The sequence below is a fragment of the Petaurus breviceps genome, unplaced genomic scaffold (genome assembly GCF_028583685.1).
Source record: "Petaurus breviceps papuanus isolate PSGF00001 unplaced genomic scaffold, PetGlider_PUasm1.0 76, whole genome shotgun sequence".
Classification (NCBI taxonomy): domain Eukaryota; kingdom Metazoa; phylum Chordata; class Mammalia; order Diprotodontia; family Petauridae; genus Petaurus; species Petaurus breviceps.
This window is the reverse complement of record NW_027186473.1, coordinates 45,404,293-45,428,982: the sequence shown is the minus strand read 5'-3', so window position 1 is coordinate 45,428,982 and position 24,690 is coordinate 45,404,293. Positions and strand designations below refer to the sequence as shown.

At 36.4% G+C, this 24,690-nt stretch overlaps 1 protein-coding gene across 5 annotated transcripts in view; it reads left to right on the top strand.

The window, feature by feature from the left end:
• Window positions 1-24,690, top strand: part of INPP4B (inositol polyphosphate-4-phosphatase type II B) — a 1,018,353-nt gene that overhangs the window by 774,972 nt on the left and 218,691 nt on the right. For all 5 annotated transcript variants that reach the window (XM_069105434.1, XM_069105431.1, XM_069105430.1 and 2 more), the window contains one exon: window positions 10,569-10,677. In XM_069105434.1, coding sequence (XP_068961535.1) covers window positions 10,569-10,677 — 109 coding nt within the window. The remainder of the gene's footprint in view (window positions 1-10,568; window positions 10,678-24,690) is intronic.

Genomic DNA, 24,690 nt, shown 5'->3' with positions numbered 1-24,690 from the left:
TATCTATCTATCTATCTATCTATCTATCTATCTATCTATCTATCTATATCATATATCTATCCATGTGTGTACATGTGTATGCATATGTGTGTATATGTATATATGCATATATACACTCTATATGTAGACATGCCTATCTATATATAGACATAGATAAATATACATACACAACACATACATATCATATACGTGTCTATATGTGTGTGTGTATATACATATATATGTAAAGCTTTTTTAAAGAGCATTATAGCCTTGTAGACTTTATTTTGAATCTGTATGGGATTAAAGTTGAGAGGGATCAAATTTCAAACTAGAAGCAACATTAGATAGTATCTAGTCAAACTCTCCCTCACTGATAATGAAACTAAGACCCTAAAAGCTAAAATGACCAAGATCATGTGTATAATAAGTAGCACAACAGCAATGTACACTGACCCAGGTCCTCCAACACCAAGTCCAACCTTATTTCTACTGTATTATTCTGTGTGTGTGAGTGTGTGTGTGTGTGTGTGTGTAAGTTAGTGAATGATAATCTCAAGGACACCTAGGTGGCCCAGTGAATAGAGTGCTGGACCTAGAGTCAGGAATATTCTTCCTCATGAGTTCAAATGTGGCCACAGGCACTTACTAGCTGTGTGACCCTGGGCAAGTCACTTAACTTTGCCTCAGTTTCCTCATATGTCAAATTAGCTGGAGAAGGAAATGTCAAACCACTCCAGTATCTCTGCCAAGAAAACCCAAAATGGGGTCACAAAGGTTGGTCACTGCTAAAAAAAATAAAAGCCTGAAAAATAGAGGCCAATGTCACTGGATCTCAGAGCCCTTACAGGGGTATAAGATATAAGAAGATTGAAAAGTTTCAGCAGAGGGGAAGAGGAACAGGATATGAAAACTTTAAACACAAACAGAGGATTTTATATTTGATCCTGGAGCTCACAAGGAGACACTAGAGTTTTTTGAGTGCATGTGGGGCCTGAGGGATTGAGGGGAGGTGATCAGACTTGCATCTTTGGAACATCATGAAGATCAACTAGCAGGCTATTATAACAACTTGGGAGTGAAGTGATAATAGTGCCTGCCCCAGGGTGGTGGTATTATCAGAGGGGAGAGGACTGTTCCTGGACATATACAAACACATACTGGTTCTTCAAACATGAAATAATAAATGTTATTTTAAGTTGAAAGAATTGTTCCCCCCCCAAAAAAAAGCCTTACTTCTTCTAGTTTATGGTTTCCTTGGAATGGTTTATAGAAGTATTTTTGTTTTCTTTTGTCCTGTTGTAGGCTATAGGTAGTCTTTGAACTAATCTTCCCTAATATCTGAACTTGGAATTGGATTCTGAGTCAAAGGCCATTGGTTCTCTTACAGTTGTACTTACGGTGTGACCTTGGATAAACCATTTAAGTCCAATCTGGACTTCAAATTTCTTCCCTGTAAAATTATATTGAATTTCTACTTGTGTAGCAGGAAAGTTAGGGGAAAGGAAAGGGAGCATTTCATTCTTTATAAGCAGAGTGGAAAAAATCATTTGCATATTTTAGGAAAATATTTTACTCACCTGTTAGAGATAACCCATGAAACTGTGAATCTTAATTTATTTTTTATCTTTCTGTTATATGGAATAGGAATTATGAACTGAGAGCTGAGCAATTGCAAAGGCAAATCTAAAATTTTACAAATGATAAGTATCATCTCAAAAGAATAATAAATTGCCTTGATTTGTCAATTATGATTTATTGAGCTCATGCAATAATGTACTTCTAATTAGTTTGGAGCCTATCAACAACCTCTCTCATTTCCTCACCTATAGAACAGATAAGGAAGATGTGAAGGTCTTTGGTAAAGTAGAGGAACTGAAAAGACAAAAGCTTAAGGATACTGACAACAAAGCAAAAAAGATGAAGGGGGAATGTGTTTCTTTCTTTGAAGTCATAAAGGGAAAAAAATTGAAATTCTAGGAAGCTTAAACTGTTAAGGATTAGTGAGAAAGGTACTGAATTATACATTAGACTTTATTTTCTTTAGAAGTTCCTCAGTATGTAAGATCTACATAATGTTGAATAAAACATTTAATAATATGCTTAGCTTTTTGAAAAGGTATCATATTGGTATATGCATAGAAAAAAACTGTTATTTTAATCTGGATATCTTGAATGATATCACTTAACAACTGGGTATTCTTGATGGGAGGAAATATAAGGAATGCCAGTTTAAAAATAAACATGAATCCCATTATGTTTAGTGTTAAATCTATGAGCCTAAAATCATAAAGTGATTCCATGTTGGAGTGAGTAGAGGGCTGGGGTGAAGGTAAAATATGGTCATAGAGAAGGATATGTATTTTACCAAGTAGTTTACTGAAATTGTGACTTTGTAGCTCATTTGTCTAGCCATCTGTATCAAACTTAAAATTTTTCTAACTCAAAGCTATGTTGAATTTTCATCTGATTTCTTTTTGACATCTACTAATCCTAAGATTTAGCCAAATTAAGGAGTCTTCTATATAAGGTGACTCTGGAGGTCACATTGGTCTAGTCTTAGTATTTCATTGGTGAGTTATATGAATGTAATTTAAGATTTGCCTTTTAAACTATCAGTAAATCACTTTGCCTTTCTCCATGTGATGAATTGCACCCCTTCCCTGTATTTGGAGTAACAGGTCTGCCAAAGACAGCACATATATTACCAAGCTCAACTCTGACGATAAAGTCCTGGTAGGTAAATCTAGGAGAGTTCTCCTTTCACACAGCAGAACTAATGGTGTCATGGCTCATAATGACAAATGAAATCCCATCCAGTTAGCAGAGGAAGCCTATAGACGATTGAGTTAATTTTTCACTCTTTTTCATTAGTTAATGGAATGTAATAATTGTTCATAGTATATCCACTGCATTGAAGTGTTTGCATTAGAACTTGCCCGCATGTCTTTGAGAAATGGAAAAAAAAACTATAACTATACACATATACACACATATATGTATATATCCATTTCCCAGAATCTTTAGAGTTGTATTTTGATTGGATGTCTGTTGAGAATATTATATCATAGGGATCTTTGTGGTGCCATAATAGTGTACTTTCTTGGCCAATGTTACAAGGGTGAGGACTGCATAGAAGCACTGGACTAAGTATAAGAAGACATCAGTTCAAGTTCCTTCCTAGAAGACTGACTTCTTACTCTTCCTCAGTTGAGTCCCCTCCTATAAAATGGGGATGAAAATCCTTGCAATATCTTCTTGACAGGGTTGTTGTCATGCTCAAATAAAATACCATATCATAAAGTGGTCTACAAACTGTCTAGTACCTAGACATATTAGATACTTAACAATTTTTTTTAATTCTCAAATTTTTTTTTTAGTTTATAACATTCAGTTCCACAATCCCTTGATTTCTAAATTTTCTCCCCTTTCCTCTCCTCCCTCCTCCCTCCATGGCTGCATGCAATCAAATATAGTTTCTACAAATACCTTCACATTAAACATTAGGTTGTAAAGAAGGATTATAACCAATGGAGTAAACAATGGAAAAGAAGAGACAAAACAAAACACAAAAGAGAGAGAGAGAGTAGTTTGCTTCAAACTGCATTCAGACTCTGCAGTTCTTTCTCTGGATGTGGACATCCCTTTCCATTATGAGTCTTTTGAAAATGTCTTCTATCCTGGCTTTGCTGAGAGGAGCCCAGTCTATCAAAGTTAGTTGTCAGAAATACAATGTGTCTGTAATTGTGTACAAAGTTCTCCTGGTTCTGCTCTCCTCATTCAGCACCAGTTTATATGTCTTTCCAGTTTATTAGGAAGCCCATCTGCTCCTCATTTCTTATAGCACAATAGTATTCCATCATATTGATATTCCACAACTTGTTTAGCCATTCCCTAGTTGATGGATTAACAAATGTTTGGTGTGTAGACTTAAGTTGCTTTGCAAATGCAAAATGTTATTATGAGATCTGTGAGATGATAAGAAGTAGTATAATGTAGTAGGGGAAAAAACATTCAGGGAACCTTCCTTCCTCCCTTCCTGGCTTCCTTCCTTCCTGCCTTTCTTCCTTCTTTCCTTCCTGTCTTTCTTTCCTTCCTCCTCACCTTTCCTTTCCTTTCTCCTGCTCCTCCCTTCTTCCCTCTCTTCTTCCCTCCAATTTATTGGTAGAGCATATAGGCCATCTATCACATATCCCTCATAGTTCAGGAGACTAGCATGCATTGTTTTTCAGTCATACATTTATTTAATGACAGGGCCCTTATTTGTCATGGGTTATAGCCCTCTGAACCCATCATATACTCTTCTGTTGTCTTATGAGTTATATTTGTTGTTCATTCTTGAACTACGGTAGTATTTCATGACTTAGAGCTATATGATATTGGTATTAAAAAGTTAGACCTTTGTTTTAATGGGAATTTTATAGTCATTTTAAGGAGCAATTATTGTTACATGTAAAACTATGATTTAATATATATATTTTGAATCTTACATTCTGGATAGTGTATTCACATCATTAGTACTGATTGTTTCTACTTAGGGTGGCTTAGATATAAGCTCTTTGGCTCTTCATACTCCATCAAAAAGCTAAATCCCTGGGCATTAAACTGAAAATCTGCCCATATGCTGTCAATTCTTCAGTAAAAAATAAATATTTCCAGTAGGGTCCAGTAGGGACCAGAGAAGAAGTGTTTCTCATGATTTCTATTTCATTAGTTGTCTTTTTTCATCTGATGTTATGTTTGGTAATCCCCAGGTTGGTCAATTTTGGGAAAAATAGGAAGAAAGAAAAGTATTTCATTTTCTAATATTCACATTTCTGGTTATTCTTAATATTTCTGGAATCAACCATAGTGGATTGTTTTTCTTTTTGGAAGGAAAGAAGGAAACAAGCATTTATTAATTTTCTGCTATGGGTTATCTCATTTGATCTTCACATCAACCTTGAGAAATAGATGCTGTTATAGAAATAGATGTGTTAAAAGAATTTCCCATGGTCACACAGCTAGTAAAGTGTCTGAGGTGGGATTTGAACTCATTTCTTCCTGGCTCTGGGCCCAGTGCTTTATACACTGTGCCACCTATATGGGGGAGTAAAGAAGGAAAAATTTATATGCAATGTTGATTTCTCTGAATTTTTAAAAACTAAATACAGAAATCCCCTTTTTCCTTCCTGTTTTTTGTTTCTGTGCTCATCTGCAGAATTACTCATCCTATCAGAACAGATCATAAACTATTATGTTTTTCTTTTTCTTCTGCAATTTTTGTCCACACATACTCCATAGGGAATCTACTCCATTTTACTGGAATTCTTCCTCTAGAATTTTTCCTGTTTTGTTTATACCAACTCTTGAGTTATTCATCTGTTATTAGTCTAACTATGTTAGCAAACTCTAGTGTCCTTTTCTTTAAATTTAGAGAGTGAATTAAGTTATTTTTAAATTTCTTTACAATTCTAATACTTGATTATCTTTTGATCATTCATTTCTTCAGTAAGATCTATTAGGCACATAGAGCAACATTACAATTTTATTTCCTTTTTAAAAATGTTTTATTTATCTCATTAAATATTTTCTGATTATATATATATATATATTAAATTTTGAGTTCCAAATACCTCCTTCCCATCTATCCCTCTATCCCTCATGCCTTTAGAAGGTAAACAATATGTAATTGATTATATATGTGAAATAAAGCAAAAAAAATCCATATTAGCCATGTTTCAAAATAAAATACATATGCACAGAAAAGTGACTCACAAAAAGTGTCCTTCAGTCTGCACTCTGAGTTCATCAGTTCTCTCTCTGAAAGTAGATGACATTTTTTCATCATTGTTCCTCCATAAATGTCTTGGATCATTGTACTGATCAGAGTAGCTAAGTCTTTCATAGTTGATCATCATTACAATATTGCTCTTGCATCCATCAGTTCTTTCTCTGAAGATGGATAACATTTTTCATCATAAGGTCTCAAGAACTGTCTTGGATTGTTGTATTTTTGAAACTAGCTAAGTCATTCACAGTTGTTCATCATACACTATTGCTGTTACTATGTACAACAATCTCCTGGGTCTGCTAACTTATCATTGCATCAGTTCATATAAATCTTCTAAGGTTTTTCTAAAACCATCCTCATCATTTCTTATAGCACAGTAGTGTTCTATTACAATCATATGCCACAATTATTTCAGCTATTACCCATCTGATGGGCATCCACTTAATTTCTAATTCTTCACTACCACAAAAGGAACTGCTATAAATATTTTTGTGCATATAAGTCCCTTTCTTTTTTCTTTCATATGTTTGGCATACAGACCTATTAGTAGCATTGCTAAGTCAAAGGGTGTGTACAGCTTTATGGGCATAGTTGTAAATTGTTCTCTAGAATTGCTGAACCAGTTCACAACTCCACCAAGAGTGCATTTTCCTCTTGCATCTCCTCTGTCATGTCAGCCAATCTGTTAAGTGAGAGGTGGTGCCTCAGATTTGTTTTAATTTACAATTCTCCAGTCATTGGGGCATTATTTCAGATGGCCTGTAGCTTTCTTATGCTCATCTTAACATGTTTTCCATTGCCCTTTGGCTCATCTAAAACTTCTTTTCTTGAGAAATTTTCATATTCAAAATTCTCAACCCTACAGTGTTACAGAGAAATCATGTATAGGTAAGGGAAATTTTATATGGGTGTGAGTAATGGGGCACTACTCTCCAAAGAGCAAAAGCTGTGGATGTCTCAAAGGGCAGTCATGTGGTAGGATGTGATAGTCATTATCAAGGTACAAGACATAACAAATAGGCATGATCAGGGTATGAGACTTTATAAATATGTAAGAAATTACACAAGAGAAAAAGAGTAAAGAATGACAAAAGGATGATCTAGTTACCTAGAATAGGGAAGGAATAACCAATGGACAGCCTATATGCTCATTTATACACACACACACACACACACACACACACACACACAATCAGGAGAATGTGAAAAGGACATTACATATTATGTATAATGAATAAAATCCAATGGCACATTTAGGTGAAGACACATATGGGAGTATACGGGTGCATTGTTATTTGTACAGTTGGAGCAAATTTTCACATCAATGAGGATATATAATGCAATCCCTTAGAATATTTGTGTTTGCTGTACTTTTGGCATATGCAGCTGTGTGACCTCATCGCTCTCTAGGTGTGTGGGAAGAAGTTTTGGGAGTGAATATATTCCTGTCAGGAAGAAACTTTTGAACCATAATTGTTGTAGGAAAAAAGGTACAAACACTAAGAACTCCTGTTGAAACAAGCAGAATATATACTGATTCATAGATACTTAATAAATGCATACTAAACTTGGAAGTTGAAAGTAGGAAAAACAGATAAAGTAGGAAATAAGTTGTTTATTTGTAGAGGTAAATGATAAGGGCAGATGCATTATGCATCAGAGGAAGTGAGGATGAAGATGAAAATTAGGAAAGACCCTAAAGTGATGATCATAGTCTTAATACATATAATGATTTTTTAAAAAAAAAGGCTAGGTTGAGACACTAATCCACTGTTAGTGGACTTGTGACCTGATCTGTCCATTCTGGAGAACAACTTGGAACTATACCCAAAGGGCTATAAAAACTGTGCTTACCTTTTGACATAGTAATACCACTGCAGGGTCTGTGTACCAAAGAAATTTATAAAAGGGTGGGAGGGGGGCATTGAGGACAAGAACCTATGTGTACAAAAATATTTATAGCAACATTTTGTGTAGTGGCAAAGAATTGGAAATTGAGGGAATGCCCAACAGTCAGAGAATGGCTAAACAAGTCGTAGCACAGGATTGTGATGGAATACTATTTTGTTATAAGAAATAACGAGCAGAATCATCTCAGAAAAACCTGGGAAGTCTCATATGAACTGATGCAAGGTGAAGTAGGCAGAATCAGGAGAACGCTGCACACGGTTAAAGTAATAATGTACAATGCTGTATAATTATATAATCATACAATGATCAGTTGTGAATAACAAATTCAAAAGAACTTGTTGAAAAATGCTATCCATCTCCAGAGAAAGAACTGATTGATATGGACTTAAGCATACTTTTAAAAAACCAAAACTTTAATTTTTTCTGTTTTTTTAAATCTATTTCCCCTAATATGGTTAATAGGAGAGTATGTTTGGCATGACTGCACATGCATAATTTATATCAAATTCTTGACTTCTCAAAAAGGGTAAAAGGGAGAGAGGGAAGGAGAGAATTTGGAATTCAAAAATTTTTTTAAATGTTAAAAATTATTTTTATTTGTAATTGAATAAATATAGAAATTTTACTTTAAAAAGACTAGAAATGGGTAGGGAGTGTTATGAACAGAATCATGGAGAATTGAAACAGAAGAATAGAGTGAGGGAAGGAGACAAGAGAAGGAGGAAAAAAGAAGTCATGAAAGAATAAGGTGAAAGTAAGGAGGAAAGCCATAGTACCTAAACAATAACAGGATAATTAAGATAATATCACAACATCAATTTCTTTTACCATTCACATCAGTGTGTATTAGCTTAAAAACAGGCTGTACACAAAGTTTTGGGACTTTTTCACATCTTTTTTCCTGTGAACACATCTACTAAATTTTAGATTACTGACATTCAGCCATAGTAGATCAGGCTAATATCAGTGGAGTTATTGCAGTTCTATCTGGATTGATGTGTAAACAAACAGTTGGTTTGTTCTCTGAGATCAATAACAATCTCCAGTGGCTCCTTTGGCTACTGTCATATCTAGGAGCAAATGACTCAAGAGATATTGAGTTGTGCTTGACAGGAGGTGGCATGTCAGAACAGATTGTAGCAGATTGGTTGAGTGTTGGCCCTCAGAAATCAGAAGTCCAAGTGCAATGCTGTTCAGTGGAACATAAGAAGGGATTATCTGCACCCTGAAGATGAGGCTTCAAGTCCAAATGCATGATATTGCCTACTAGTCTCATGCTCAGTTATTTTTTGCATTTAATTGATTTCAGTACAGGAAGTGTTTCATCTTTAGAGGATGTTTTATCTTTAGAGCATCATCTCCCTTTTCTGTCCCCAAAGTTGACAGTTGTGAGAAAGTCATTTTGGATTAGATCTTTGTTTTAGTGTGGACAGTGTGTTCTAGGAGACTTATGTTCTACTCCCATTTATGCCATTGACATATGCATATACAAATTGACCCCTAAGAATTCATTTAACTCCTCTCGATTTTGGTTTCTTTAACTGTACAGTCCAATTGAACAATAATTAGGTGCCTTCTAGGTGTGAGATATTTTGTTAGATATTCAGGATATGAAGATAAAAACAAACAAATAAATAAAAGAGGAGTGCTTCCTTCAGAGACCTAACATAGCAGTGGAATGATGCTTGGTGGTGAGGACAGGACTCCACAAGTAAACAGATGTAGGGAGGTTGTACTATGTTATTTTTAAGTTCCCTTCAGTTCCTAAAATTCTATGATTCCATGGTCAGTCCTTATCTACTTTGAATTGAGCAAACTTTTCTAGACATGTGTCTTCTCTTACTGCATGATAGAAAGATTGATAATACTAGACTTCTTGGAATTTTGCTATCTCAACCACCAAAACCTCTTCCCATAAAATCATTTATTATTGGGAAAGTTTTTAGATGCCTCAGCATTAAAGAGCTATGCATGTATTCTGATATATACCTGACACTAATGAAATGATTTCTATTTTCTCAGCAAATGAGATGTGAAAACACAATCCATGTATCAATATTAAAATCCATTGATAATGGATCTGCCTATAAATTGGTTTTTTTTTAAGTGGCTTGTTTATTTACAGCAGGCCATTTGTGCAGCTTCCTTCCTTCAGGGGCTATTTTTTGTCAAAATGAAAAATAGATGACAGGTTTGGGAGCCATAGATTAAATGTATGTAAAAATGAATCACTTTCTAGATCAGGGGCTTGAATGTCAATATGAATGTATTGGGTTTTGATCCCCCCCCCATTTCCTATTCTTAAAGTAATGACTTTTGCTGGGAAAAGATCCAGAACAATTTGGGGTTCACTCTTTAAGTCAGATAAGGAAATGTTGAAAAGACATTCAGATGTTCTAGATAATATGGGAACTTTAGGATATAGAGTCATACAACTACTATACAGAAGTGATAAACACTCTTCTGTGTGGGCCTAGATGCATTAATTTTCAACACTTTTTTCCTAGAACTTTTTTTTGAAAGATGGTTCATTATCATTGAATTTCAATGTGATTGCAAATTAGGCGACATAAGACTCAATAATAGGAAATACACAAAAGACCAATTTACGTGGTATCTTAGCAAGAAGGTAGAAGTAAAGGGGAGCATATTGTTCTGCACAGCAGCATGTAATTAAGATGCAGCTATAAATCATGGAAATATTATAAGTTGTTTAGGTGGACAGGTGGCTGTGTGGAAAGATTGATTATATCCTTTTGCCCCCTTGAGACAGAGGTTTGTAGTCATTCCTAGTAAATTAAACAGCATAATTTCTCAGGCTTCCTACAGTGTAGTTGTCACTGTGCAGGCAACATGCCCTGATGTAATAAGAGCCAATTCCAACTCTTGACCATTTCTATTCCAGATGCATTATACGATGTCATCACAGTAGGTGCTCCAGCCGCACACTTTCAAGGATTTAAGAATGGTGGTCTTCGGAAGTTACTCCATCGATTTGAAATGGAAAGGAGAAAGTAAGTAAAACCTGGAAAAAAAAATTCCCTCAGGTTAGTGTCCCCAGATGTTCTCTTCTATCTGGTGTTTGGTTTGTGTATTTGTGCTTTGAATAAAAAGTTTCAGCCCCAGAATGACTCTGTCATATGAGGATTGTCCTTGATATTCTCTTTCCATTTGGTGGTTTGGATTTGTTACCTTCCTTTGGCAAATTTTAGTCAAGATTAAGAAAGATCACTGGAATTCTGAAATGTGTTAGTCGCAATGGTGATGCTGGATTGTCAGAAACAGTGTGCCTAGGAGTCATGTCACTGTGAAAGAAGTAATGTTATGCTGATTGAATATTAATTATCATTGTGTTATGAGATGGTGTCTAGGTGAAGTTAAGTTGATAGCATATTATAATTTGTCCATGGAGTCAATGTAGCTTTAGGGAAAGGACATAGGTCTAAACATCAGAAGTAATAACCAGGGATATCACCAGTAACTCTTTTTTTTTTGGAGGGCAATTGGGGTTAAATAATTTGGCCAAGGGCTGGTGCTCTATTCACTGCACCACCTAGCTGCCCCAACCAGTAACTCTTAATGTGACCCAAGCAAGTCAAAACACTTAATGGCTCCTATATTCAGTTTCCCCCTTTTTGTACTAGAAATGATCCACCTCATTAATGGCTCACAGGAATGTGGTGAGATTAAGTGAAGAAGCTTTTAATTACTTAAGAGAAAGATTTTGTACATGCCTTGTCAATACAAATTATAAATTTGTAGGAAGGAAAAAAGACAAGAGACTTTTAACTTCTTATAAGCTCCTCCTCAGGAAGCTGTGACACTGCCTTTAACCCCCTTCACTGACTTCAACCCCTACTATCAAAGGGCTGACTCCCTCTCCAGAATGTTGATTAATTCTGCTCTTTAGTGCTCCTCTTCAACAGCAGGACCCCTTATCATGATATGATCAATACACTTAGTGACTTTTCCAAATACTTTTCCATTGACATAACATGTATATAGGATAAATCTTCAATATCTATGTACTGGTTATTATTATTATTAACTAAAAACAGTGAAGGTTTTAGAAACAGGGCTACTGCCTCATGGACAGGTGTATCAGCAAGCACCCCAGCGTCCCCAGGGTATCTGCCAACACAGGTTCTTAGATCTGCTTTGTTAAAGGAAGCAACTCAAAATGGGTTAACAAGGTTACTTTAATCAGTCAAACATATATCGTTTACCTAGTTCAGGGGAAAAAAGGTCAACACCCCGAACTTCAGAGTATACAGACAGAATTATCAAGACAGAGAAACAGAAAGAAAAGAAAGAAAAAGAAAGAAAACTTTGTATGGTCAAGATGTTCAAGTTACTTGAGATTAAATTACCTGCTCTTCCAAGTATGGATGTTGAAGAAGAATGGTTTTCTAATAGATGAGAGGGCAGTGATTGAGCTACATGGAAAAAAAATGAACAGATTTGCCATCTACTGAGATGCTTAAATTTGAGATACCAAATAAGCACTTGTTTTCAGTCTGAGCAGATATGTATGACTTCAGGTAGCAAGGTACAATTAATGAGACTATTGGCATAGAGTATGGGTGACCTGGGTTCAAATCCTACCTTAGACATGAGATGACTAGTTAAGTGACTTATGCCTCATTTTCCTTACTTGAAAAATGAACTTGATGGTTCTTATGGTACCTTCTAGCTTGAAATCTATGATCCTCTGTCAGGAGAGCTGTAAGAAAGGCAAATGTGGACATGTTCAAAAAATTCCAGAATAGTTGGATTAGGAGAGAATCTTTGCAATTTTTGAGTAGTATAACAAATAAAAATTGTTCTAATGTACAGAATGAGAAGGGAAGCTCTCAGAACTCATTACTTCCAAGATAGAGAGCAGAATGAAAAGTCAATAGAGCAAAAAAAAAGTTGGATAAAGCTTCTTAGAAGGTATAATTATCATCAAATATTAAAAGACAGCCTAGGTATTGAAGTACAATTTTATCATGAGTTTGATTTCCTTTGTTCATTGAATATTAATTACTGAATAATTATTTAGATAACACTAGAATAGGATATGAGAGTATCAATAGGAAATCTATATGATGATATTAAGAATGGTAAGAATTACAGCTAGTCTTTATATAACACTGTAAGGTATGCAAAGGCTTTACATATCTTGTTCCACTTATTTGTTAGAAGGTATGGCCTCTGTGTTCAAGGAAATGAAAGACGTTTGGGGAGTTCTAGACATGTTCACATTATGACATGGAAAGTAGCCCTATTCTGTTCTGTAAAACAAGGCGGCTGCATTCAATGACCTCTAAAAACTCTCACTTCTAAAATTCTGAGATTGTAGGAGAAGCAGTGATAACATAACCATATGAATATGTTTGAAAAATTTTAAAGATTTAAAAACCTCCTTATTTATCCCTCAATTCATTTATTTGCTTGATTATTTTTGAAGCAGGCAGGTGCTTTGAAAACACTTGATATCATTGTCAGAGTGGATGAGATAAATTGTTGGCTTGGTCACTTTACGCCATTTCCAATGTTCCCATGAATTGAATGGACTGAATTCTTCATCTTTAACCTTGACATTTTGGCTCTAATCAGGTTCATTGTATAAAAAGGAAGCAAATAAGGAATTTGGGTGATAATATCCAGGGTTCTTCTAAATATGTGACTGGTGTGTGTGTGTGTGTGTGTGTGTGTGTGTGTGTGTGTGTGTGTGTGTGTAAGCATGTGCTTAGTTCAGTAGAAAGACTTCTAGCTTTTGAATCAGAAGAATTAGGTTCAAATCCTACCTGGTCCACTATAGTATCTGTATGACCTCTCTCTGGGCCTCGCTTTCCTTATTTATAAGACAAAGGGATTGCAGATGATCCTTGAGAGCTCTTCAAGCCCTTAATCTGTGATACCAGGAACTGATAATACTCAGATCTGAATAATGGTAATTTCAGTGCTTTTTAGGTCCTACAGGAGTCATAAAAATCTCTCTAGATAGACACCAGGGAAGGGCAGCAGGTGACAAGCTACAGGTATTGCACTAGTAGGAATTGGAGATTAGTGCCCTGAAGGTAAGAGCCCATCCCTCATCCAAAGACTTCATTGATATTACTTCAGTATTTCAAGGATTGGTATGGGTGTTTTCTTTGCCAATGAAGATTATAATGTTGCTATGTTAGGTTCATTAAATGCTGATGTGGCTGAAATACTCACCATGCTGTACCCTTCCTGGCCATTAGCCGCTCCAGATTTATCTAGACTTGGTGCTCAGATGATAGACAGGTCTCCTCCATCAACAGCTCCATACAGAGCTTGTGTTGGCTCAGCCTAGCCCAGTCAAAGGATACCTTTTTGCAAGATGGAAAAATTACTGATGTTTTCTTGACAAAAGTCATATCAAGCATATGTCACTTTGTAGCTGTGATTTTCTTTTTAAACTCTTTTTAACTTTGGGTTTGGGGAATGAGGAAATCTGCTGCTAATGTCAATCAGGCAGTGCATCCATGTGAAACCTGGCTCCCTTTAGTCCCTAGTATTTAGAAAATACTGAACAAAAAAAGCATTCACTCTGAATCTAGTGTATGGATTTAATTCAAAGGGATTCCACACCCTGGGAAGGGGAAGGGCCCTTCTTTTCATAGTATGTTCTTTGGCTCACAATTAGAAAGGTGAGTAACTCCTTTCCCCTGGTTCTTTGGAAATGCTTATGTATACTTATAAATATAATACTTATAAATAACAATAATAACAACAAAAGTAACAATAGTATTTCTAAGGTGCTTTTTGCGAAGTACTTTACAAACATTATCTCATTTTATCCTCACAAAACCCTGGGAAGTAGATGCAGTATTGTCCCTATTTTGCAGATGAGGAAGATGTGGTTTGCTCAAGGCCACACAGCTAGTGTCCAGGTGCAGATTTGAATTCAGATCTTGGTGACTCCAGGTCTAGTTCTCCATCTGCTGTGCCACTTGTACCATTTTTTCTTTGCACCAGCTTTGCACTAAAGTTTATATCAAACATTCTGTTCATAAGGCAGAAGGACTGGCTATCTGATTAGGACAATACAGGGGGGTGATTTCTGACTGAGGCAGTGTGAAATATTAGATAGAGACCTATCCTCTGAACCCGGAATATCTAGCTTCAAGTCAAGCCTCTTGACATAATGGCCCCATAAGCCTAGCCAAATAAGAACCTCTCAGTGCACCAGACAACTTTCTAAGACACTTAGTTAGAGGTAAACAGTTTCCTCATCATTTCCTTATTATAATTTCCTCATACCAGTTAAATCAGAGGGTCCTATCCTTCTGATCACCAAGATGACCATGTTCTGAAATGTAATCTTCAAAATTGAAATGGATCTGAGAACCTTACAACCCTATAGATATATCTATACTTTTATCCTGTGAAATTTTTAGACCTGCCCTCCCGACAGTTCTCCATTGCTGATAATGAAAGTAGTATTATTCCTATTTCACAGATAAAGAAAGAGGCAGACAGAAATTAAATGATTTACCCATGACCATACATAAAGTTAGTTAATGATTAAAATGGAATGTGTGACCATGTCTCCTGACTCCATTTCCAGATCCTTAGCCATTATTACATGATACTTTTCATTGCAAAGGCAATGGAAAAAAAGACACTTGGTAGGTGTGTGGGCTGGAACGGGTAAGAAAGCTGCAGCCTATTACCAACGATGACTTGTATAAAATACTGTAAGAGATAATCTAGCTATATTGGGAGCACTCAAGCAGCAGAAGAAAGTACAACCTGACATCTTTGTCTGAGGTCATTTCTAGACTATTTCTACATTGCCACTAATGTGTCTGCAAAATATTCTGAATAATGGAAAATGTTCTGAATAAAGAAAAAAAAGAAAATTGCACAAGATAAACCCACTGGAAAATGTATCTTTGGTAGTAGTGCAGATGCAAGACTTAGAGTTAGAAGATATCTTTAGGGATCATATAGTTCAACCTATAGAGATGAAGCAAAAAGAATGACAGAAAAGTTCAATGAGTCATGTAGGGAGGATTTAAATCCAGGTTATCTGAATCCAAATCCAGCTCTCTTTTTACAGAAGGAGTCATCATAAAACTCAGAGAACTCAGGTCAGCACTATTTCTAGGCCCAGGTACAATGTCAAGTAAGATACTAAAATAAAACACACCTCAGCAAAGTTTAATTTTACAAGCCTTCTCCAATTTTACAAATTTTCTCCATCATAATTAACAGACTAATTAAAACACAAATTAAACTAATTAAAACACAGTTGACTCCAAATAGTTATGGTCTTCACGCACATTGTCAGGCAGTACCAGGGATCTGTTTTGTCATATCCTTAGAGATATCATCAAAGATATCTGATAACCTACAAATTCCTCCCTCAAGATATAAGCCACAAAATGGGCAGAAATTTGGATGTGAGAGAATTGTCACACTGAGACCTCTAGTTGATGGCTTTGCCTGCTTTATATTTAGCCAGGCATCACAAATTCAATTTTAGTAGAACCTGTACCTGACTAGGATCATGGCCTGAATGAATAACCCACTCATTAAAATAAAAGGTACAACATTGAAATCTAGGAGCCCTTAGGCAAGGAGATGGGAGCATTTTTTAACACCTTGCCTTTCAGCATATTAACTTATGCCCTTTGCAGTCAGCTGGAACAACTTGGAGCTCCCACTAAATATTCCTAATACAAAATACCTGCTCCATGTGATGGACTCACTCAGATAACTATCTAGGCAAGTCTCTACTGGAGCCTCATGATCATTATCTCCTGAAAAGTGAATCAAATCTGATGGGGGGGGGGGAGGAAAGGGAAAGAAAAAATAAACCAATTCAATGGAAATAACACTGTAGCATAATGAAGGACAGTTTGACTTTGGACAACCATGATGTGGGTTCTAATACTATAAGCTGTTATTAGAGTGTTTCTGGGAAAAGAAAGAATAAACCAAAACAGCCTTGCTCTTTGAAAAGTCAATAGATATAAGCTCAGAAATAGAAGAGATTGTAAATGAGAAAATGCCCTACTATTGTGTGGTGTCTAAGAACAGTGTAACTTCAGTATCTCTGAAATAAGAAAGGACTTTTTTGATTTGAAAGAAAAAGAATTTACGTTGGGGGGAAAGAAAGAAGGCTGAAGTGGTACTTCTTCCCATACTATGTCAGGCAATCATAGAATAGAGTGCATGGAAGATTAAGCCTTGTATGTCCATCTATGAGAGCTGTTGCATTGATAATGCTTAGCCCAGTGCCTGACACATAGTAGGTGCTTAATAAATGTTTACATGCTATCTTGAGTTAAAAACATGTTATTTTAATAGAGCACTGGCCCTGGAGTCAAGAGGACCTGGGTTCAAATCTGGCCTCAGACATTTAACACAAAAAAACTAGCCATGTGACCTTGGGCAACCCCAATTGCCCTCCAAAAAAAGCAAAACCAAAAAAAAAAAAAACCCATGTTATTTTTGAGCTTCTAAGTAGCTAACATGTTGGTAATACCTTCCTTATCTTGATTGGCACTTTGATATATCTGAGGTTCCAGGTAGAAATACGCCTTCCTCTAGAGTAGGGACACCCTTCCACAGCTTTTTCAGCTTGTGGGATTACTGCCCATGCCTTTCCATACTGTAGAGGATCTGCCTGAATACTTGAGGATTTCCTCTGGTTCTTAAAATGTCTTAGGTTATTACAATATGCTTCTGGTTCTTTTGAGAACCATTCTTGACTACACCCGGGCTCCTTCCTTTTCTGTTCACACATGACCACTTGATATACGAGGTATGTATTCCATACAAAAGACCTTGCTAGTTACATGCTGCATCTTGCTTCTCACCCTCCAAAGATCTTTGCATTGTCTTTGGATTAATTCCGTAGGACATAATGAATTAAAAAGCTGAACCTGGAATCAAGAGACCTGAATTCAGTCCTACTAATCACTAACTAGCTTGGTGAGCCCATATGGGTAAATCACTTAACCTCTTGGCTCCTTGGCTTCCCCATCTATGAACATGAAAAAAAAATAGCACTTTTTGTTGCCTCTCTCACAGTCTTTTTGTGATGAAGTAGCTTTGCAAACCTGTGCTACATAAATTTTTGTTATTGTTACCTGTAATTTTGGTTACTCTAAGATAGTGTAATTTGTAACCATAAAATATTATACAGGAAAAAAATGAATGCTAGAGATTGGCTTTTGCAGAAGCAAGAAGCTTGGACTCTGAAATTTCCTAAATACAGTTTCCTATTTGATCTCTTTCTCTGATTTGGAAACCAGGTTATTGTCTGTGTGCAGTCCTTGCCCAAGACACATATAGACAAATAAACAGAAAAGCTTAGAATCATGGTGAGACAGATTTGGGAAGGTTTTCTGAAACTAACTGGTTAAAAACAAATGAACAAGTATCAAATAAATGATCAAGGATATATAGCATATCTGATTAGTCTGGATCATTAAGACTTTGCTTAAAGACCTCTAACGAGGGAGAGCTTCCTCTCTCCCAAAGTAGCCTGTCCTGCCTGGGGAAGGCTGTAAGTGTTCAGAATTGATGCCGTTCCAACTTCCTCTCATTGCTCCTGCTTCTGCTTTTCACTCTCAGGTATAATGTAACTAGTCCCCCTTGTATCTCAGAGCCCTTTAGATGCTTCATGAGAGTCTTCATGTCCCTCCCTGTGAAATCTTCTCTTTGCAAGTCTAAACATCACCACTACCACTACCTCTGGAGGGCTGACTCATCTAATTACTTTTCTCTAGGTACTCTTTACTTTATCAATTTCCATCCTGAAATGAGCACAGTCGGCTAGGTATGGTCTGACTAGGCAGAATCTACTGGGACCATTACTTCCTGATTTCTAGATAGTAGGCTTTTCATACAGATCAATTTCTCATCTGTTTCATTTTTTTTTAAATCTTAGAATACTAATTTTATATTGAGTGTGTAGCACCCTAAAACCTCCATATCTGTGTCATGCAAACTGCTGTCTAGTCAAACCTAATCCATTAAATTTTTTATGATTTTTGCTCTTTTATCACAAATAGAAAACATATATATGGTGCTATACATGATATTGTACATTACATTAATTATTTATAATTTTATATTATAAATAATATGCCGTGCAATATAATATATGGCAAATTATTTTATATATTATGCCATTATATATAATATACTTCATCTTAATAATTTCATCTTTAGCCCAATGAAGATCATTTGGGTTGTTGACTCTGTCATTCTTTGTGTAAGTGATCCCTTGCTGTCTTTTATACTCTGCATATTTGATAATCACACTATCTATACCTTTATCCATGTCATTGATTTTAAAAAAAAATCTTAACAGGTAGGAGAACACGTTCATGGGAGCATTCCACTGAAGACTTCCAACCATACTAATATTGACCCATTAGTTAGGAAGATAGAGCTTGATACAGGAAACAGAACTGGATTTCACTCAGAAGATGTGAACTTGAACTATATCTTCACCACTTACAACCTGGGTGACCTTGAACTAATCATTTACCTTTTATGGGTGTCAATGTCCTTTTGTGCAGAATGAGGGATTTAGATTAGATAGCACTTACATTCATTCCAATTCTAAATATTTTTTTCACTGGATACTGGGGCAAGTGTAGGGTGTGTTCAGGGAAGACTTAGTAGGAATGCCAAACCCTTTTCTTTGGGGCTGCTTTCCACATTTGGTGTCCAACTATTCCACCTAACTCTCACCTTTGTCTCTAAAAAGCTGTAGCATGCTCAGTGGCCACACTTCTTAAACTAGGCTGAAGGTAACCAAAGGATCTCAAACCTGTTGGTGAATTGGGGCGGGGGTGGGGGGGTGGGTATCTATCTCAAGCATTGAAGACTTCCACTGGTGGAATAGGTGAATGAGAATGGTTTGTTTCAACAACCATGAAGGCAGCTGAAGCAGGATCTATGGAGTGCTTAGAGCTTGGTTAGATATCAAAGATACCAAGGTCATCTACTGCATCTTGAGCCATCACCAGTCATCTTGACTCAGTCCTGCCTCTGGATTCAGGAAAAGAGAGTGAGATGAATGACTCCATGCATCTCTGCCTCACTTAAAGCCAATTTATGCATGAATCCAAAAAGATATCATTTGATGCAGTGATGATCTTGAGTCCTATCATTCAACCAGCTCTGAATCAAACCAATTATGTTTCCACTTAGCCTATAACTCTCCATTTTTTCCATAAAAATAGCATGGAAGATATTGTTTAGTCTTTTTCAGTTGTATTTGACTCTTCATTACCTCTTTTGGGGTTTTCTTGACAAAGATACTGAGGTGGTGTGCCATTTTCTTCAACTCATTTTACAAATGAGGAATTGAGGCAAACGGGGTTAAGTGACTTGTCCAGGGTCACACAATTAGTAAGTGAGACTAGATTTGAATTCAGGTCTTCCTGACTCCAGAACTGATACTGTATCCACTATACCACCTAGTTGCCCCAAGAGATTTTATCATGCCCCCCCCCCAAAAAAGAAATCTAGGTAAGCCATATCTATACCATTTCCTTTATCTACCAGTCTAGAAATCTTATAAAATAAGGAAATGACATTAGTCTGGAAAGTCCTTTATTAGATAAAATCATGATGAGGCTTTGTTATCACTATTTCCTTTTCTAGGTGTTCACTAGTCTTCTCATTAGTGTAATGTCTTCTACTTTTGTTTAAGCACTACTTAAGTTAAGTCATCATAATGTGATAGCTATGTTGCACAATAACGAATGCTCTCCAGTGTGTTTGCTGGCAGAAGATTAAAATCCAAATCCAAGCTCTCCTCCTTACTACCTCTATGATAGTAGTTACTATGAATTACTTCTTTCCCCATGCTTCAGGTGCTTCAGCTGTGAAGTCAAGATGTTGAAGTGCTTAATGTAGAAGTACCCAAGACAGTGAAGTGCATTCAACTCTAAATGCATGATCCCCAAATGCATAAACAATTAACTCTCCTTGCTAATCACTGTCTCTGAATCTCTTCATTATTCCATAAGAATTGTTGATCCCTCTCCACAAAAGTCCTATTTCACTGTTTCCTTGTGGTTTGAGGTGACCTTGGATTCTTCAAGGCGAGGCCAGCTAGGCTCATGCATTAATAGATTCTATCTTGAATCCATTTCCAGTGAGGGACATTATGCCTGCCCCTGCCCTCTGAGTGACAGGCTAGTTAAGAATGAAGACACTCAGAACTCATAAGCTGTCCACCGAATGACAAATTATCTTCCCATGGAAACTCATGAAAAAACAACAACAAATTTCAAAATGATTCTATTCTGTGTACCACCTTCTGCATCTAGGAGAAGTCTAAAATAGTGAAGAAGATGCTTAGGATAACATATTTTCATCTGTCTATAAATGTTAATGTAATGGTATTAATATTCTAAATGTGAGATTTTGTCCAGTGACCATCCCTTCTGTGTAATACAGGAGAAAATTTTTAAAAATCAATCTTAATATCCTAATTATAAATGAAAAGTTGCATACTGGATAGAGTGCTAGGCTTAGAGTTGGGAAGGCTGGTTCTTAAATATGGCCTTAGGTGGCCACTACCTGTTTGATGCTGGGCAAGACACTTCACCTGTCTTTGCTCAATTTTTTGCTCTGGAAAATGAGGATGATAATAATAGCACCTACCTCCCAGAGCTGTTGAGAGGATCCAATGAGATAATGTTTGTAAAGTACTTAACATGGTGCCTGGCACAAAGTACACTCTCTATATAAATGTTCATTTATCATTATTATTAGGAAGTTATACTTGATGGAAAAATAATTCCTAAGTCTGCAATGGGAGAAAAATAAATAAAGGCATTAACAGAGTTGGCTTTACTGTGTATGCGAAGGTAACAAAAATATTCCATGTAATACATGGACTGAAATTCTCATGATGAACAGAACCAAAAATATCCCCATGAATATTATTGTTGTTCAGTTGTTTTTCAGTTGTGTCCAATTCTTCATGACCCCATTTAGGGTTTTCTTGGCAATGATCCTGGGGTGATTTGCCATTTCCTTCTCTAGTTTATTTTACAGATGAGGAACTGAGACAAACAGTTTTAAGTGACTTTCCCAGGCTCACACAGCTAGTAAATGTCTGAGGGCAGATTTGAACTCAGGGAAATGGATCCTCCTGAATCCAGGCTCCATGCTCTATCCACTGTGTCACTGACCTGCTCCCATGAAAATAATTATAGCCAAATGCCAATACCTATTATAGAGGATAAGGATCTGTAGAACAATTAAGAATAAGGCATTAAATACCTCTAAATTAGATCAATATGCACTTTAATAATTAGCAATTTTAATGGTGGGCATGGGAACGATGGGGAGAGAAAAGTTAGAAAACTGTAATTTCTTTCCTGTAGAGACCTCCCAGGGAGGAACTTTATCTTTTAGTACAGGTTAGCACCATCTCTCCAACTTAGTCTTAGAGAGTTGCCTAGAGAACTGAGAGGTGAAGTAATTTGTTGAGGGTCACACAGTGAACATGTCAGAAATAGGACTCAAATAAAAATCTTCTAGCTCTGGGGCCAACTCTCTGTCTTCCAAGCCAAGCTAGACTGCCTCTCCAGTCTTAGGAAATGGGTTTCAGAATTAAGAAGTGAAGGATGCCAGATAATTAGAAGCTAAACATAAGCCTCACATCTATATGCTATTAATTCTTTCTACAAGGAGAAATTTGGGAGGAGTTAGATATGGCAAATAGCTAAGAACAGTACAAAAAAGCAATTGACAGTATCTTAGCAAAAAAGGAATGACTACTTACCAATGTGGTAATCTTTTCCAAATCAACTGCATGTTTATAGTCATACCATTCACTTTAGACCAAAGGGAAAAATCAAAACAAAATTAAATTAATAGAAATGTGAATTTGGCACTTTGAATCAAAACTCCAAACTTATTTCTTTATATATTATTTGGGCCTAGGAAAGGGATAAAAGAACAGACACCCACATGGGCTATAGCACACTCCAGTAAACAATTTTAGCAGACAGGCTAAACCAGGTTGAGGGTACCCGAAGTGGTCTTCCCCTGGTGGAATGGGTGGATGAGAACAGTGTGTTCCAATGGCCCTGAAGGCAGCTGAAGCAGGTGCTGTGAAGTTCTTGGAGACATTGAAGATGCCAAGGTCTTCCACTGCCTTCTGGGTCGTTCCCAGACATCTTGACTCTAATCCTGCCACTAGACTGATGACTCTGGAGGAGAGAGTGAGGTTGACGACTTCATGCAACTCTGCCTCATTTAAATCCAGTTTGTGCATGAATCAGAAGACATCATCCATACCATTTTTACCTATCTCAAAATCCTGTGGTGACAGGCAAGTGATGAAACAGCTGGTGAGGATATGCTGGAGGCCCAGACCCATAGGGTAGTCTTCTCCCTGGAGGCAACAATGGGATTTGGCAGCCCTCTGTGTATCTGAGGAGCCTTTTAAGGACTGCACTGTTCACACCCTGGGGTGAGGAGGGGTCTAGAAAAGGTGTTCTAAAAATTGTCTGCTTATCTCCCTGTGGCCTGATTACCACGGCATATGAGGATCCCACCCTGTGGTTGAAACACAAAAAAATAGCCACCGAAATGTTCATTTGTTAGAACATTTCAAGCTAACATTAGTCTGATCGGCACAGACAATATAACTTGTGTGTCTAACTGCCAATAATCTAATTTTTCTGCTTACCTATTTACGCTACTCCTACTATTACTCTGTAACTTGACTCTAGCATAGTGATGTCATTTTGGTCCTCTTCAGGAATGAAGGACATCAACCAAACACCCAGGTCAACAGCAATGCCTTTTTTTAAACTCATGAAACTACATATGGAAGTTTACAGAGGGATTGCAGTTTGCATTGACTGTCACAGATCCTAGAAACTTGAAAATATTTGTTTCCCATAACCAAAATCCTGAGAGATGTTTTTGAAGTCATTTCTGTGTGATTTTTAATACACTTTTACAGGATTATGATGATTTCTATGTATGAATTTCTCTTTTCTATGGAAAATTCTAAATCAAGGAAAAATAGTTTGAAGAATAGGATGTAAATTTTAGTTGCTACCCAGAAAGCTATGGGTTTTACAGTAGTGACTGGACTAAATCTGTTGTCTGGGTATGGCTGACAAATGATCATGTATGCTTTCTGGGGCAAGTACTGATATAAAATGAAGATATTTAAATTAAGCCCCAAATATAATAACTCAGTTTAATGAGTTTCATTCAAATGAACAAAAATTTCCATTTAAATATACATATGTACATTATAATGATAGCATGATGACATATGTGTCTGAAGAGATGATAGATGTAGCTAGTGATCTAGACATCAATATTCTAAATGTCCTAATCTCTTGTAAGTTAAAAATCTTTATCTTCTAATTGTTCACTCTTCAAATATTTCTTGTTTATTTCTTTCACATACATATATGTATGCATATGAAAACAAATACACAGATAATTAAATGATTTCATGCCCTATTTGTTATAAAAGAACAGAATGCTAAACAAAGCTAAAAACTTTAACCTCATTGAGTTCAAGAAGACTTAGTGAGAAATTAGGCTTTTTCTTTTGTGACTAGTAAGAAAAAGAAAAGAGGGTGAATGATTGAGTGATACTTTTTGAGAAATGAAAGAAGCAAGTTCAAGGATCTCCCTTCGTGTCACATCCACCTTTTCAGTGTATTATAGCTTTCTTTGAATGTTATAACAGTCCCCAGCTAGACTACAAGGGCAAGGATCAAGTTGACTTTGTATCATTCCCTCAGTGGTCACTCAATTTTAAAGTGTGTTTTGCATTTAATTGACAAGTTGATTATAGAGCAAAACTGAGCCCTAAGACTTTCTTTTCATCAAGAAGTCTCTTATATTTTACCTATTGTAGGTTGGCAATGAGTAAAGTGCTTTCTAAACTGTAAATCTTATATAAGTATGAGGTAGTAGTTCTAATAGCAGCAGCAATGATAGTAGCAGAAATAGTAGATGTGAAATAGTAGCAGTAGTTAATAGCAGCAGTA